This window comes from Amia ocellicauda, chromosome 22 (genome assembly GCF_036373705.1).
Source record: "Amia ocellicauda isolate fAmiCal2 chromosome 22, fAmiCal2.hap1, whole genome shotgun sequence".
Lineage (NCBI taxonomy): Eukaryota > Metazoa > Chordata > Actinopteri > Amiiformes > Amiidae > Amia > Amia ocellicauda.
In genome coordinates this window covers 11,324,878-11,339,321 of record NC_089871.1, presented here as the reverse complement: position 1 = coordinate 11,339,321, position 14,444 = coordinate 11,324,878, and the positions used below count along the sequence as shown (strand labels likewise).

Here is a 14,444-nt window from a genome sequence, read left to right as displayed (position 1 = left end):
GATAGTAACATGTATAATCAATGTATATACACTAATCATAATAATAATAATAATAATAATAATAATAATAATAATAATAATAATAGCATAACGTGCAGGACTCTGTCTGCAGCACTTGCTTGTCTACTGAGTGTGTCTTGTACACAACCACGTGTATTTCTTTTTTTAAACCAAGTCGCGCCAGTGCAGTCGGCCTACATTATCCATTAAACAAGCCATTATCGGGCCTTTAATAAGCGATGGTCTGTCAGTGTCTCAGATAAGCGGCGGTGAGAGAGAGAGAGAAGGAGGGGGGATGTGAAGGTGGAGAGAAGGAGAGAGAGAGAAGGAGAGCGCAGCACCGCCAGGTCTGTATTTACAGCCGCAGGAAGAGAGTGCTTCCCTGGCCGGGCTGCAGCGGCGGGGCGCCGAGCTGACCCCACTTGGCCTCCGTATGAATTGCGCCCCAATGCAGTGCCACTCATCTCAAGAGAAACGAGGGTCAATAAGGTCAAGACTCAGTACCTCTTAAAGGGGTCAAGTGTGTATTTGCGTCAGTCAGGAGGAATTGAGACCTCTCACACATTGCCTTTAGCAGTGAGAGGCTTTTGCTTTGAATGTGCTTGTGTATGTATTCATGTTTGTCTAAAAAGAATGACATTCACGTACATGTGCACAGGTGTGCATTTGATATTGTCTACCCTATGTGTAGTAACGTGTAATTGCCTTGCTGCTCCATCTGTACGATTTATAGAATAATTTATACTGCTGGTGAAACGCGGAACCTCTCAGACAGTAATGCGTTGGTTTAATGGGAGTTAAACATCGGTCATATTGCACAGTAAGCATGAATATTACTAGACACATGTAAGTACATTGTATCTACGTTCTGGCACACGCTAACAGTGTGTATGTGTGTGTGTGTGTGTGTGTGTATCATAAGATGTATTATTATTATTATTATTATTATTATTATTATTATTATTGATAATAATAATATAATCCTCATCTTCCGTTGTCTGTATGCTTATCCTATGCGAAGGCACTATGGCAGGTATGTTTAACCCGCCAGGACTGACTGCCCTGCGCCCAAGGCGGACAGACCCCGGTGAAGCCACTGGAAGGTCATTCGCATCGATCTGAGCTGAGGGGAAGCAGGCCGATTACCGAGGCATGAATTCATATTGTGCCGGATGAGAAAAGCATGCTTTGGTTGGAGTTTAAATATAATGAATCTATGTAGGCATGTGTGTGTGTGTGTGTGTGTGTTTTATAAAAAAAACCAAATTGAATCTGTGCATCCAGTCGGTTTCTGCAACTCAAATGTAGAATCTGTGTTGTCATATCGGGATTGCATCAGTTTTATTTTTAATCACATCAAACCAAGAGAGAATGTTTTCTTGACTCACACACGTCTGGTAACAAATCACACAGGACCGTGTTCTTCTTTTGGGTGTGAACTGTGTTTTGAAAATTAAAACTTTTTTTTTTTCTCCGTGCGTTTAACAGTAAATGAAACCGAAAAATACACTATTGGTGTGCTGAATCCGAGCAACCAGGGAGAGCTCAAGCCTCAACGAGCTGCATCGGGGTCGCAGTGAAGCACCTGAGTGTGCGGTGAGACCCCCAGAGACCGGCCTGTCTCCTTTAGTCAGACACTGTCAACCGCCACTACGAATTGGACGGAAGCTCTGATATAATTATAATCATAATGTATTTCTATCAATTAAAAACGGATCAGACTGCTATCTCGATGACCGCGTTAATGTCGAGAGCACCGCGTCTGTGGGGGCACACCGGTCTGTGTCCACCGGCAGCGCGTCAGTGTGCGTCTTTGTCTGTGGGTAGAGATTATGTTCATGCCTGTGAACGGTGCGTGTGTGAGATTTGTGCTAGGGGGAGGTGTATGTGTGTGGTTTCTGCTGTGTGTGTGTGTGTGTGTGTGTGTGTGTGTCTGTGGAGGGGGGGCAGGGAGGGTTCTTCTGCTGCTGCTGCTGCTGCTGCTGCCACGGTGGAAGGAGAGACTGGGGAATGGAAATCGATACAGACTCAGAGAGAGCCGGATCAGCCTTCGCAATGTATAGCACAGACACATTCTATATCCCAATCACATACGCACAGAGAGAGAGAGAAAGAGAGAAGAGGGGAGGAGGGAGACGCACTTGTCTTACTGCCTGCTCCATATAGACACAGCATAGCCTGTTCCCCATCATAGCCAAGAATGACCTGCCCTTGCTTTCGCCGCCTGGCCGTTTACACAATCGCTGGTCACATTTCACAGCCCCAGCTTGCACACACGGGCACTGAACAACCCACACAGAGCAGCAATCATAATACGAATACAATTAAAAGCTTCACCCATGGAGGCCTGTCTCTCAAACAGACCATTTGATTTCGCGCTGTCGCTGCGTAATTCCGGCCTGCCTTCATTACGCGTCCAGTGCGCTGGGCTGGCGTGTTGTTGTGGGTGTCGGGCTCGGTATTTACCGCACACTTTGCTTTGCTCACTGTGGAGCTATTCCGTTACCGCAGCTACAACCCCCCTCTCCACCGCCAACCCCACCACCCCCCCATCTCGGCTATCAATTATTAACGTGGGTATCGAGCGGCCGAGCGGCCTGCCTGTACCTGACTGCCCGGCAGACCCCAGCCCCTCTAATCCCGGATCAATGTGGCTGTGGCTGCGCCTGTCTGCCGGCCGAGCTGTCTGATTGTCTGTCTTCATATAGAGAGAGATAGAGAGAGGTATGTGTCTGTGTGTAAATACTATATTGGCAGACATGAATAGACCTTGAATCCATGCTATTTTACAATTAAACCATAACCCCATATAACATGTAAAATAGGCATTGGGTACATGTTGTTCCCTGTTTGGATACGTGTTCGCAGATGCAAACCCTATTGTCATGCAGTTGAAATGCTGTTGTTAATTTCGTGGCTGAAGAATTGTGCTTCACACTTCAACCATGTTGTTCCCCAATACCTTTCTCGGATAGTGGATAGAGTCAGGGTGATCTGATGCATAATTGCCAGTGACGTGTGTCTCACTGCTGTTTACAAGATACAAGATGCCATTCTCTCACATGAACCACCTGTACACTGCATTCCGGTCTGAGGAAGCTTGTTCCGTTACTTTTGGACACGCACAGGTCTGTACAACGGTGCCAAAGTAAAGACAGCTTCATTTCAACACCCACAGACCGCACCAAACATATTGCACATGATTATTTAAGGTATTGCAACTGTTCTGGTCACATCAACATTATACTACAACGCTACTACTACTACTACTACTACTAATAATAATAATAATAATAATAATAATAATAATAATAATAATAATAACAATAGTAATTATAGTGTTAAAATATTAACAATAATCATACTTGGCCTATTGCCTGTTCTGCCTTGTGTTTCTGTATCTGAACTGAACTACTGAAGCCCTAAACACAGCCGTCTGTGTGGCCCTAGCAGTGGCCCTGAAGCCGGAACAGCGGCGGTGAACACGATGCACTCACTTACAGGGCGGGAGAGGGAGAGCAGTCGGTCTGACGGGGCAGCGGCAGAAGCAGAAGCAACAGCAGGGCCAGAGCCCCTCCGCCCCTGCGCGACGAGGATGGGATGAGGTGGGGAAGGGGGTACAACACGTCTCGGAGCAGCTGAGAAAGCAGGTACACAATACGCGCCCAAACTCCAGGGCAGTAGAAATCCTCAGGGCGTCCCGGAGCCACAAATCAGTTCCTGGTGCGTTTACTTTAGTTTAGTTGCTGAAGAAGAAGGAGAAGCAGCAGCAGCAGCAGCAGCGGAGGGAAGAAGGTACAGAAAAAGAGGAGGAGGAAGAAAAAGTATAGAAGAAAAACGGTGCCGAAGCCACAGAGTTTTTTTTTGGTTGGGTTGGTCTGGGTCGGGTCGGGTTGAGTGTTTTACTGTTTTTTGGTTTGTTTTGGTTTGTTTTTGGTTAGTCTGTCTGTCTGTCTGTCTGTTTACTGCAGGTGTTGCTGGGATGTCAAATCAAAGCGTCTCTTTCCCAAGCCTCGCGCTGTCTGTGTTTTGTGTTCTAACTTCTCAGGTTTTGTTTTGCGCTTTTTCTCTGTAAAACGAAACAATCTGTTAGAGACGACAGGCCGCAGGGTGGGGGGGTTAACACAACTGACTGACCTGCTTCTTAAAACAATGGCCATTCTTTATAGTCTACTTGTTTTGAACATTTTCTAGAAGTTTTTTGTTCTTCAACAGAACATGCAAACAAAAACAATAAAACAGCTTTATTATTTTAAGTAGTATATCTATTTTACACAAGTAACATCCTCAACGTTTTTTATTCACATCTTTTTTAAATGCATCGAGAAGTGCTGTAAATACGTGCTCTGTTTTCTAGTGTTCTCTATACCTAGCTGGGGTCTAGAGTGAAGTGTTCTGGGGATGCTGTGAGGGCCCTGCTGTCCATTCTGTGAGGCAGGGTGGTGTAGTCTAGGTGTCTCTTTCTTGAAAATCCTTGCAAACACAGCTATAATACAGTGAATATCAGTCAGTCAGTCAGTCAGTGGCTGTGGCGATGGAAGAGGCAGTCGCCCCCAGCGTCTGAGCCTTGGCACTGTCCTTTATGCTGCCTGGCATGGCAGACCCACAGGGGAGACGTGGCAAATCTTAAGGGCACCACGTTAAATCTGTCGGGACCGAGAGCATGGCAAGGAGTGCTTCAGGGGCCGTTGGGCGTGTTCACAGGCTTCCAAGTCCAGAGTGCGGGTTTTAGAGGACCATGCTGGGTCTATGTTTATGATGTTGTGTGAGTCGTGTATGTTATGGTGTAGAGCAGTGCTTCTCAACCCTGCTCCTGGAGGAGCCCCTACCCTGCTATTTTTTGTTCCAACCAAGCTCTCAATTACTTAATTGAACTAATCATTTCCTAAATCAGAGCCTTTTAATTATTTTAAATAGTAGGGGTTTTAAGTTAAGTATAGAATTGTATAGAAAACTTATTAAAGAACCAATTCTTTTATTACACTATTTAACAAGTAAAATCAAAGCAGTCTGTTACTTCAATTAAGGTTCAATTAAGTAATTGAGAGCTCAGTTGGAAAAAAAACCCAGCAGGGTAAGGGGTCCTCCAGGACCAGGGCTGGGAACCACTGGTGTAGAGGAGCTCAGAGGACACTGGGGTAATGCTATAGGACAGGCTTGTCACAGCCACACAGGTGCTGAGCTGCAGAGACCTGCACACTGTCAGCTGCTCCTGTGTTGCTCTGTCAGCCAGCATGGCGAGTGTCAGTGTGGATTGCAGTACAATGAGAGCAAAAGATGTCACATTGTATAGCGAATCCCCTCTGTCTGTCACTCTCACTCACTCACTCACACACACACACACACACACAAACAATCACACACACAATCACACACTGCCTAGCTGGACTCACAGGCCCCTGAAAATTCCCCCTGCCTCTGTGACAGCAACTCTACAATGGAGCCCTTCTCCTCTTTGCTGAACCACACTCAGCACTATGTATGTATGACGATATATAGATAGAATAAAACGTTTTATGTAAGCACATTGCATTAATTTAAACAAACAAATATGTGTTGTTCTTTTCCCAACACATTTTGTTATTGTTGTAGTGCTTGTTTTTCAGAGCACCGATTTGTGCTGAAGCTGTCTCAGCTGTGGGCTGGGCAGCCGTGCGGGAATGTGTTGATGTGGAAAAGAGAGAGAGAATGGGAGAGAGAGAGAGAGAGAGAGAGAGAGAGAGAGAGAGAGAGAGAGAGCTGCGAGGGCCATTTCACACTGAGGTCCGGCTTGTTTATCGATCCCCTATTTACTGAGCCAACCTAATACATCAGGACTGAGCGCACTGCATCATGGGGCCCGGGCTGGAGGGGAATTTTGGCTGGGGGGGGTAGAGAGGGGGGGTTGTTGCTGTTGGTTGCACAGTCCCAGTCCGATTGAAATCAGAGAGGGAGGAATAGAGAGAGAGAAAGACAGAGAGAGTGAATAAGGGGGTCTCGTTGCCCGCAGCCTAAAATGGCTCATTGATGCTAAAACTCATACCGTGCAAGACAAAGAACACGATAATATGAATATGAAGAAGAATATTGGTCTGATAATCCTGAAAATAATGAGGCAGGTGGTGACCGCTGTGCATCCTCACGTCGCAGCCCAACACAAGACACTGCGTTGTGTCTCCAGCGTTGATTTCATTGATTCATGATGTATTGTTAATCCTGCATCTCTGTACAAGCTGTTGATTAAACTGCTAAGACAAACTGTTGAAAACAACACCGGCAATGTGCTGTTGAAACGGGGGCGATGAATTGTGTTAAACCCAAAACAAGCCTGTATTAGGACAACGCGCTAAACGTGGTTGGTTCGTGTTGACTGGTAGTGGTTTGATGAGCAAGCTGTGATGTTTGCTTTTGCATTTTCTAGTGTTTGTGTGAGTGTGGGACGACATCACTAATCTTCAATTATATTTCTTAGCAGATGTTACAGTTGTTACAATATATCACATATGGTTTACATGCAATTACACATTTACACAGCCGGATTTGTACTGGAGCAATCGGCCTTGCTCAAGGGTGCAGCAGCAGTGCCCCCCATCTGGGACTGAGCCGACGACCCTCCACTCGGGTGTCCAGAGTCCTGACCGCTTCTGCGCAATGCTGTCGTTCTTATAGAGCAAACGTTACATTTGATAATATTTCCAGCAGAGGTCAACTTAAACTCATTATTTAGTGCTATGTCAGAGTGTTACAAGAGAGTGGTTATACATACATACATACATACATACATACATGCATGCATGCATACATACATGGCAATGGTCTTGTGTGCGTGGCGGTGTGTATGGAGAGCCTTACTCGCGGTGTGTTTGTTTACAAGGCCTGCTGGATCAGTTGCCCTATGTACCGGTATAGGCTTTCCGATAAATGCTCCTCTCCGGCTCGGTCTGAAACGGCGCGTCGGAGGTGTATTTATACAGATACAATAGACGCTGATTTTATAATCTAAACCCCTCAGGAGCCATTCACTGGGCCGGCCTTCCCGTCTCCTCCATCTGTAACACGATTACAACTGTGTGTGTGTATGTGTGTGTGTGGCTGGGAAGGGGCTGCCTGTTTGAGACTGTATATCTGATGCATTTCGTGAGTCTGTGCGGTTCTGTGTTGCTCTCGCCTCTCCGTGTCCTTCACTCCTTTCACCCTCTCCGTGCCCCCAGTCTCGGGCTCCCGCTTTCTCTCTCTTTATCTCTCTATCTCTCCCTCTCTCTGTTTCACACACACACTCATACACAAACACACCGACACTTTTTTTTTTAGTTCGATCTCTCGGTTCCTCACCCTTTCTACCAACTCACCTCCAACTCTCCCTCCCCCCTTGAATGCAGAGAGAGAGAGAGAGAGAGAGAGAGAGAGAGAGAGAGAGAGAGAGAGAGAGAGAGAGAGAGAGGGAGAGAGAGGGAGAGTCCTCCGGGAGAGCGCTGAGTTGGAATAATTGATAGATGCAATGGCTATCCTTATCGATCACTTCTTTACCGACCCGACCAAATACATTGAGATGGAGTGTTGAATTCAACACAAATGCAGAGACGAATGATTTTTCAGCTTTAATGCAATCTTTAAATGGCACTCTCTCTCTCTGTCTCTACTATCCCCGTACTACCCCTCAATTCTCCATGGACCCCACTCTTCTCTGGGGCATCTCTCGTTGCCCACTCGTCTCCCCAAAGATGCGCACAGAGAAGCAGCGGCGTGTCACACGAATAGCATTAAGCATGTGTCTTATATATACATAATATATAAGAATAATATTAATAATAAATAAACACTAATGAATAAATACACACAGACACCAAAAACAAACGATTAAAAAGGCTTCCCGTTACTGAAGGCCGGCAGGACACAGGTGGCTATGTGGTCAGTTAGCACTGCCGATTGGTTACCCGTCCTGTCCCGCACAGCTGTGGCCTGTACAACACTGTCCACTCCCAGTCTGTCCTCAGCTGTCCGAGCTGCACTCACCCAAGATGACCAGGGTCTGGATTTAATAGCACATGTATGTTATACTGTTGGTGACAACGACTGCTCCACCCCATGACTGATGTCCTAACCTGTATTGTGCACTGGATCTTTAGTTTATCATTAGGACGTATGCTGTGTTTTGTTGTGCAGGCTACTGTATCTTGGACTTATTGCAATATGTGATAAAAAATGATATATTAGTCAGTGCTTTAATTGGTCAGTGAGGTAGTCAGTCAAACAGTGGTTTCACTCCCCCCCCCCCCCCCCCCCCCTCGAGCCGGTGTGGGGAGCAGGCGCGTGATTAACCTCTCTCGAGCTCATCTTGTTAAAAGAGACATTAAACGACACTGTGCTGCACCCCCCCCCCGAGCCCCCGCCGAGCACCCACTGCATCTGCACAACTGATGAATTTGTTATGCTCAGGTGATTACAGCTAATCTCCAACCCCCCACCAGCTCCCCCCTGCCACCGCCATCACGACTCTGCGCAAGGTCCCGGGCTTCCCTTTGAGGATCACAGATCTGTTTGTATGTGATGCGTTTCCGTGGCCTTCGGTCCCGCAGTCAACACCCGGCGCTGGCCGTCCTTCCCCGCTCTCTCCCCCGGCGCCGTGCTGAGCGTCCCCTCGCAGCGCATGTTTCTGGTGTGATATCCCGGCGCTCTGATTTATAAATTATCCGAAGAAAGGCAAAGGAATTGATTTCTGTGACTGTGATGAATTCGGAATAGTAATTCGAATTTATTGATCTTGGTAGCCGAGCGAGTACAGCCACCCCCCACCCCCTACCTTCTCACGCCTTCCACTACCCCCCTTCCCTGCATCCTTCCCCTGCCCCACATGCGCACGGCGAATAATAGCTGATTTAAATGCAATAAGTAAAATGTAGCCTCAACTATCTGCATACCATAATCATTTGTCATTTTGTCAAAGCCGTTTTCGCACCGGCATGGATGGCCACCTCGCCTCGGTCTCTCCCTCTCTCCCTCTCTCCCCCTCTCTCTCTCTGGGCTGGAGGCGGCCTGTCCGCACAGTGTGGACAGCCTGACCCGGCCATGCCGACAGCCTGACAGACTTACTGACAGAAACACAGACAGCTACACGGACTGACTGCGTGGTTGAGCTGCTATGCATGGTCCTTAATGCACAGGCTAACCCTGCCGTCGCTCTGTACATTTTCTTTGCAATAATAATACAAATCACTAGAAGTGTAGGAAATGCACATTTATCTGGAATGAAATTAATCACGATGTCTTAATACGTAAGGAAATAATTTCAGAAACACCTAAATATATAAATAAAAGCATCACATACACACTACAGAAAACAAGGCCTATGTTGTAACACGTTAAACACACATGTATGCTTGGGTGTGTGTTTGTGTGTCTGTGTGTACGTCACTTTCAGTCTGACTGGACTAACGGTCTCCTCTGAAACCCCCAGACTCGCCCGGGAAAGCCCCAGGCCTACACACTTCCCCTGACACCTTCACTGCTTCCTGTGATTTTTTATTGTATTTGTCCTGGTTGTGGCGTTTTGCGTGGTTGCCTTAAAAAGGTTCAAAATATTGGACTTTTTATGTTCATTTTCTGATAAAAAAAATAATATTATTGTTGTTAAACTAATAATACTAGGTTTCAATACTGCTTGCTACTACTACTACTACTACTACTACTACTACTACTACTACTACTACAGACATGTATTATATTGTAGAGGTAAATTGAATGTGCATGCAATATTCACTGCATCTGTAAGGTAGGTTTTGTATGTATATAGTTTATTTCTCAATCTTGCTTCAATGCAGTAAAAAATGCGCCCGAAAAAGCCTGTGTGATTTAGCAAAATGCCATGTTTATCCGGCCAGGAAAACTGACGTCAAATTACAATTTAAAATTACAGAAAAAAAAGAATATATTGATAATATAATACAGAACAATACAGACGGATAGATAAATAAATAGTTGTGAGCACATATATCCAAAACCTTCGATTGTGCTCAAATAGACAACAGGCCTGGGTGTTAGTCTAAGCATGTATGCAAACACGCCAGTGATTGTCTTGAGCTGTTTTCCATGTTTTAACTCAATTTTTTGGGACATACACTGGGACTCCAGCGCTTTTTCAGTGCGTCCGTCCACCTGTCTTTATTATAGCCCCGCAGTCGGCGTTTTGATTCGTTTTCTGTTGTCAAATACGCAGCGATATAAAGCGGACAGGGACGGGTGAGAGAAGCTGGAGCAGGACCTGGGTGGGGTGACTGGGAAGACCTCACTTGTTACTGGGGTCCTTCACACTGCCACGCTCGCTGCATTGGGGCGCCGCGCCTCGCCCTGTCCTGCGCACTGGGGGCCCACTGCTGCCTCGCCCGGTGGTCTTTATTGTACTGGTGGAGGATATAAAAGCTGCTGCCCAATTAGGTTTAACAGCAACGGTACTTAAAGAGACAATTGTGAGAGTGTTTAAATCTTTATTTACCAGAACCCTGTAAACGCGCAGGGAACAATTTACATTCCATTAAGTGCTTTTCAATAGAGCATCGACTGGAACTAAAATATGCCACTATACCTGGCTAATTGAACAGCCGCTGAAATACGGTGCGGGGCAACTGGCGTGGCGTTTCGGGGCGACCACACGACCGCTGGCCCAGGCAGCGAGGGAACTTTTCACCCAATCTCGGTGGGGCTGTGAGCAACACCCCCCGGGCCAGTGCAGCACAGTGTACCTGCTGTGTGTGGCGCTTATGGCCTGCACTACAGTCAGATAGCCTTCACACAGTCGTATGTTAGTGTGCAAGCGAAACAGACTGGTTTGGGTAATTCACTGGTATTGCTATTGTTTTTGAGCAGTGCTCTGGTAATCTCGGTTTCTCTGCGGTTTGGTGTATGTTTTGTTTTCCCTCGGTATCGGCGTGTTGAGTAGCACAATACTCAGTGTTTATTTAAGGTTGTCTGCAGGCGATACAGGCGCCGGGATCGTTAACTAATATCACAAAATCTCCTGCGCAACAATAAGATCATTCAGAACACAAAAGGAATTGATTAATCAGTAAACATCAGCCCACATTAATATTTCTTTCAAAATATAATCTGAAGAGATTAAATAAATTAATAACGTGTCCAAATAACCTCATACAAAAATACATACATACACACACGCGTGTGTATAGTATATGTAATTATCTATTTCCCCCTAAACTTCACGCCGTTTTCCTGATTTTTTGTGTACATTTCAACTGTTATTAATTTCCAGACGTTTTCAATGCAGTAGCAAGGAGCAGTGATTTTTTGGATTGATTGATTGTTTTATTGTTCTCCACAATTTCTTATTTTCTACTGCTTAAATGCCTTATTTTGGGTAAACATTGCTAAATAGTTACAATCGCTTTACATTTATGCGAGTAAGATTTTAATAAAAAACATTATTATTTTTACACTAAATATATTATTTCGCATCGTGTCATATGCGTGTATAAATACAGTTATACTTGAGCATAAGTAATTTTTCGAACACGAACGAATTTAAATTATACATATATTTTCAACAGATGTGTGTTTTCAATCAAATTCTTGAATTACGTGTCTGATTGTATCCTACTGTACGAAAGCTTAGAGCGTGAAAATGTTATCATGATTATTATCATTATAATAACACGTTGTTGTTGTTGTTGTTGTTGTTATACATCCTACTCATTTTTAATTGTGGAAGATTAAATATAATCCTAACAATAATTAAGTACTCAGTAAATAAAATAAATACAATTCCCTATATCCAAGAGGGAATTGTTCAGCCTCTGTTCAGGCACTTGAAGTGAGTTTGGTGTAATATTGTCTTTTAAAGGGTCTGGAATCTCTGCAGGTGAATGTGGGTCTTTTTTCGATGTGCATAATTGCTGTGTTATTATTTTAAATCCCTGATTTTACTTTCAGGCACACTTAATGACAAAAACGACATTCACGTATGAACCAACAGACATTAGATACTGCAGGTCCTGACATACAACAACACGCAATTAAATTAAAGACCTATAACCCATACTAATGCATTTTAAGAAAGCGAAATCGCAGGGGGGGGGTTGCGGGCAGTGGGAGCAGGGCAGTGTGCTATAGCTGTCTTTTAGATACGAATCGATCATTGATCAGTGCGCTGGTTTTAAAGGGGACGCTGGGAACCGAGGCATCGATCAGCGGGGGGTCACGCACCTCTGACCCGCTGACAGGGCCTCGCAGCCCGGCTACAGCTTGTTTGCGAATCGCTGGGAGATACGAGCCTCGCCGGGGCCCGGGAGAGCAGGGGAAGCGCTCGAAACACAAATATGACCTTTAGAATGAAGCTTGCGAAACGGAGAGACGCGCATTCCCACCAGCCTGTGCACGGTCTATACAGGGCTTATCTGACAGAAAATCGTTTCAGCAATCCTTGCTCACCTTCTCCTTCTTCTCCTGCTTGCCATCCTCCTTTTTACTGTTTCTCCTGCTGTACGGAGTCTTACTGTGATTAGTGTTCCCCCAGAGCTGCATCCCAACTTTGTTCATTTCGCCCCACGGTTCGATATATTGCTAAGTCTCATGATTGCCTGCTGTGTTGTTGCATCTATCCCGGGTCGTTGTCTTTTAGAACATTAAAAAAGGAAACGAAAAGAAAGAAAAAGAAAACAAACAGAGAAATGCTTTGTCTGTCTGTCCCCGCACTGTGCTCTGCCACCCCGCACACGAGCGACTGGCACGTCAGAAACAACCACACGATTACACCAGCACCCGAGTGCCCGAGCACGCCGGCACATGTGGACTGTGCCTCATACAGGTTATACCTATAGGTATGTAGACAGGTACCTGGGTGGAATAGAGGTAGATACAGGTGAATGGCTGAACTGACAGAAAGACAGGCAGACTGACAGAGAAGTGGGTGACTGGCAATAGACGGACAGGTAGAAGGAATCCTCTCCCAGGACACCTGCACACTCTCCCCCCACACACCACTCTGTGAGTCCCTGAGTCAGCCGGGCTTCCCGTGTCTGTGTGTCTCTCTATAAGACCCCCACCCTTCTCCAACACACAAACACACACACACACACACACACACATCTCCGCTTCTCTGGCCAAGTTCATACTGGTGAACAGGTGCTGCACAGAGACCCCAACTCCACCCCATCCCAAACCCCCAAGATCTCCCTCACTCACCGGCCAGCCTCAAGGCCGACATCCGCTGGAACTCGGGCTCCTGCAGCCACTTCCACATCCTGCGGAAGGTCTCCCGGCCGGACTTGAGTTTACTCCACGGTTTGGGGTTCCGCAGCAGATCCGACAGGGTGCCCTGGGAGCGACACAAGATCCTCTGCGCGAAGATGGCCTGGGGGATGCTGTAGCGCTTCAGCTCCGCCGTGATCCTCTGCGCCACTTCCTTCGTGTTAATCTCCTCCACCTGCCCGGACCCGCCGCCCTGGCCTCCCCCAGCCGACTGCCTGTCCCTCTCGGACAGCAGGGACCCGTTGGACTGGGAGTGCTGGTGGCTGTGGGGGTGCATGCCGTTGAGCGTTGACATCATGCCCGCCCCTGGTCCCCCTAGCCCCCGGGCCAGGTGCTCCTCACTCCGGGAAAGCATAGCGGCGTGAGATTCGAAGCCCCCCGGCGAAAGCATCTTGTCATTGGACAGGTGTGCCCCTGGGTAGGCGGAGAGCGTCTGCTGGGAATTGTGCAAGGAGCCCAAGCCGTTGGAGAGAGGGGACAGGGGCTGCCCCATACCGGACATGTCTTTGGGGTAGTGGCTGTACAGGTTGCTCATGGACGCCAGGCTCCGGTCGTCTCTCATCAGGGTGAAGCTGCCACTCACGTTGCCGGCTGCCAGGCGCTGGTGTGCCGGGTGGTGGTGCGGGTGCGGGTGCGGGTGGTGGTGAAACTTGTCCGACACGGTGGAGATGGGGGGCAGGTGCTGCAGCGGGGTCAGCGTGGTGTAGGTGCTGCTCAGGCTCATGCCCGAGGGGGACTCGCAGGACATGGTCATCGCCGGGTGCAGGGGGCCGGACAGTGCGTGGTCCGTCCGGTAGTCCCCGGCCCCCTCCAAGATCGAAGCCATGCTGGACACCATAGCCGGCCGGCCGTGCGACACCAAGTTCCGGTGGTTCGCCGAGGACTGGCGCCCGTGCGCGGAGCTCATCAGGTCGCCTGCCTGAGAGTGAGAGACGGCGTGCAGGTTCCCAATGTTTTCCATCGTGAGTTCCATTGCTGAAAGAATCTTTATTTTTTTCCACCTCCCTCCCTCTCTCCTCTCTCCCTCCCTCTCTCTCTCTCTCTCTCTCACACACACACACACACACTCTCCCTCTCTCTCCTCCGACAGATAAATTTCAAACGATTTCAAAGCTCAGCCATTGATTGTTAATAGTCCCTCTGCAGTCAGTCCAGCATGGTGTGACGCCGCGTCCAGCCCGTCTTCAGGAGAATGGTTCTCTCTACTA

The 14,444-nt window shown here is 47.2% G+C and overlaps 1 protein-coding gene across 1 annotated transcript in view; it reads right to left on the bottom strand.

Annotated features, from left to right (window-relative positions):
• Positions 1 to 14,212, bottom strand: part of onecut3a (one cut homeobox 3a) — a 33,390-nt gene extending 19,178 nt beyond the window's left edge. Inside the window, exon 1 of the mRNA XM_066696043.1 lies at positions 13,171 to 14,212. Within this exon, the coding sequence (XP_066552140.1) occupies positions 13,171 to 14,209 (1,039 nt within the window). The 5' untranslated portion in view covers positions 14,210 to 14,212. The remainder of the gene's footprint in view (positions 1 to 13,170) is intronic.
• Between the last annotated feature and the right edge of the window lie 232 nt (positions 14,213 to 14,444).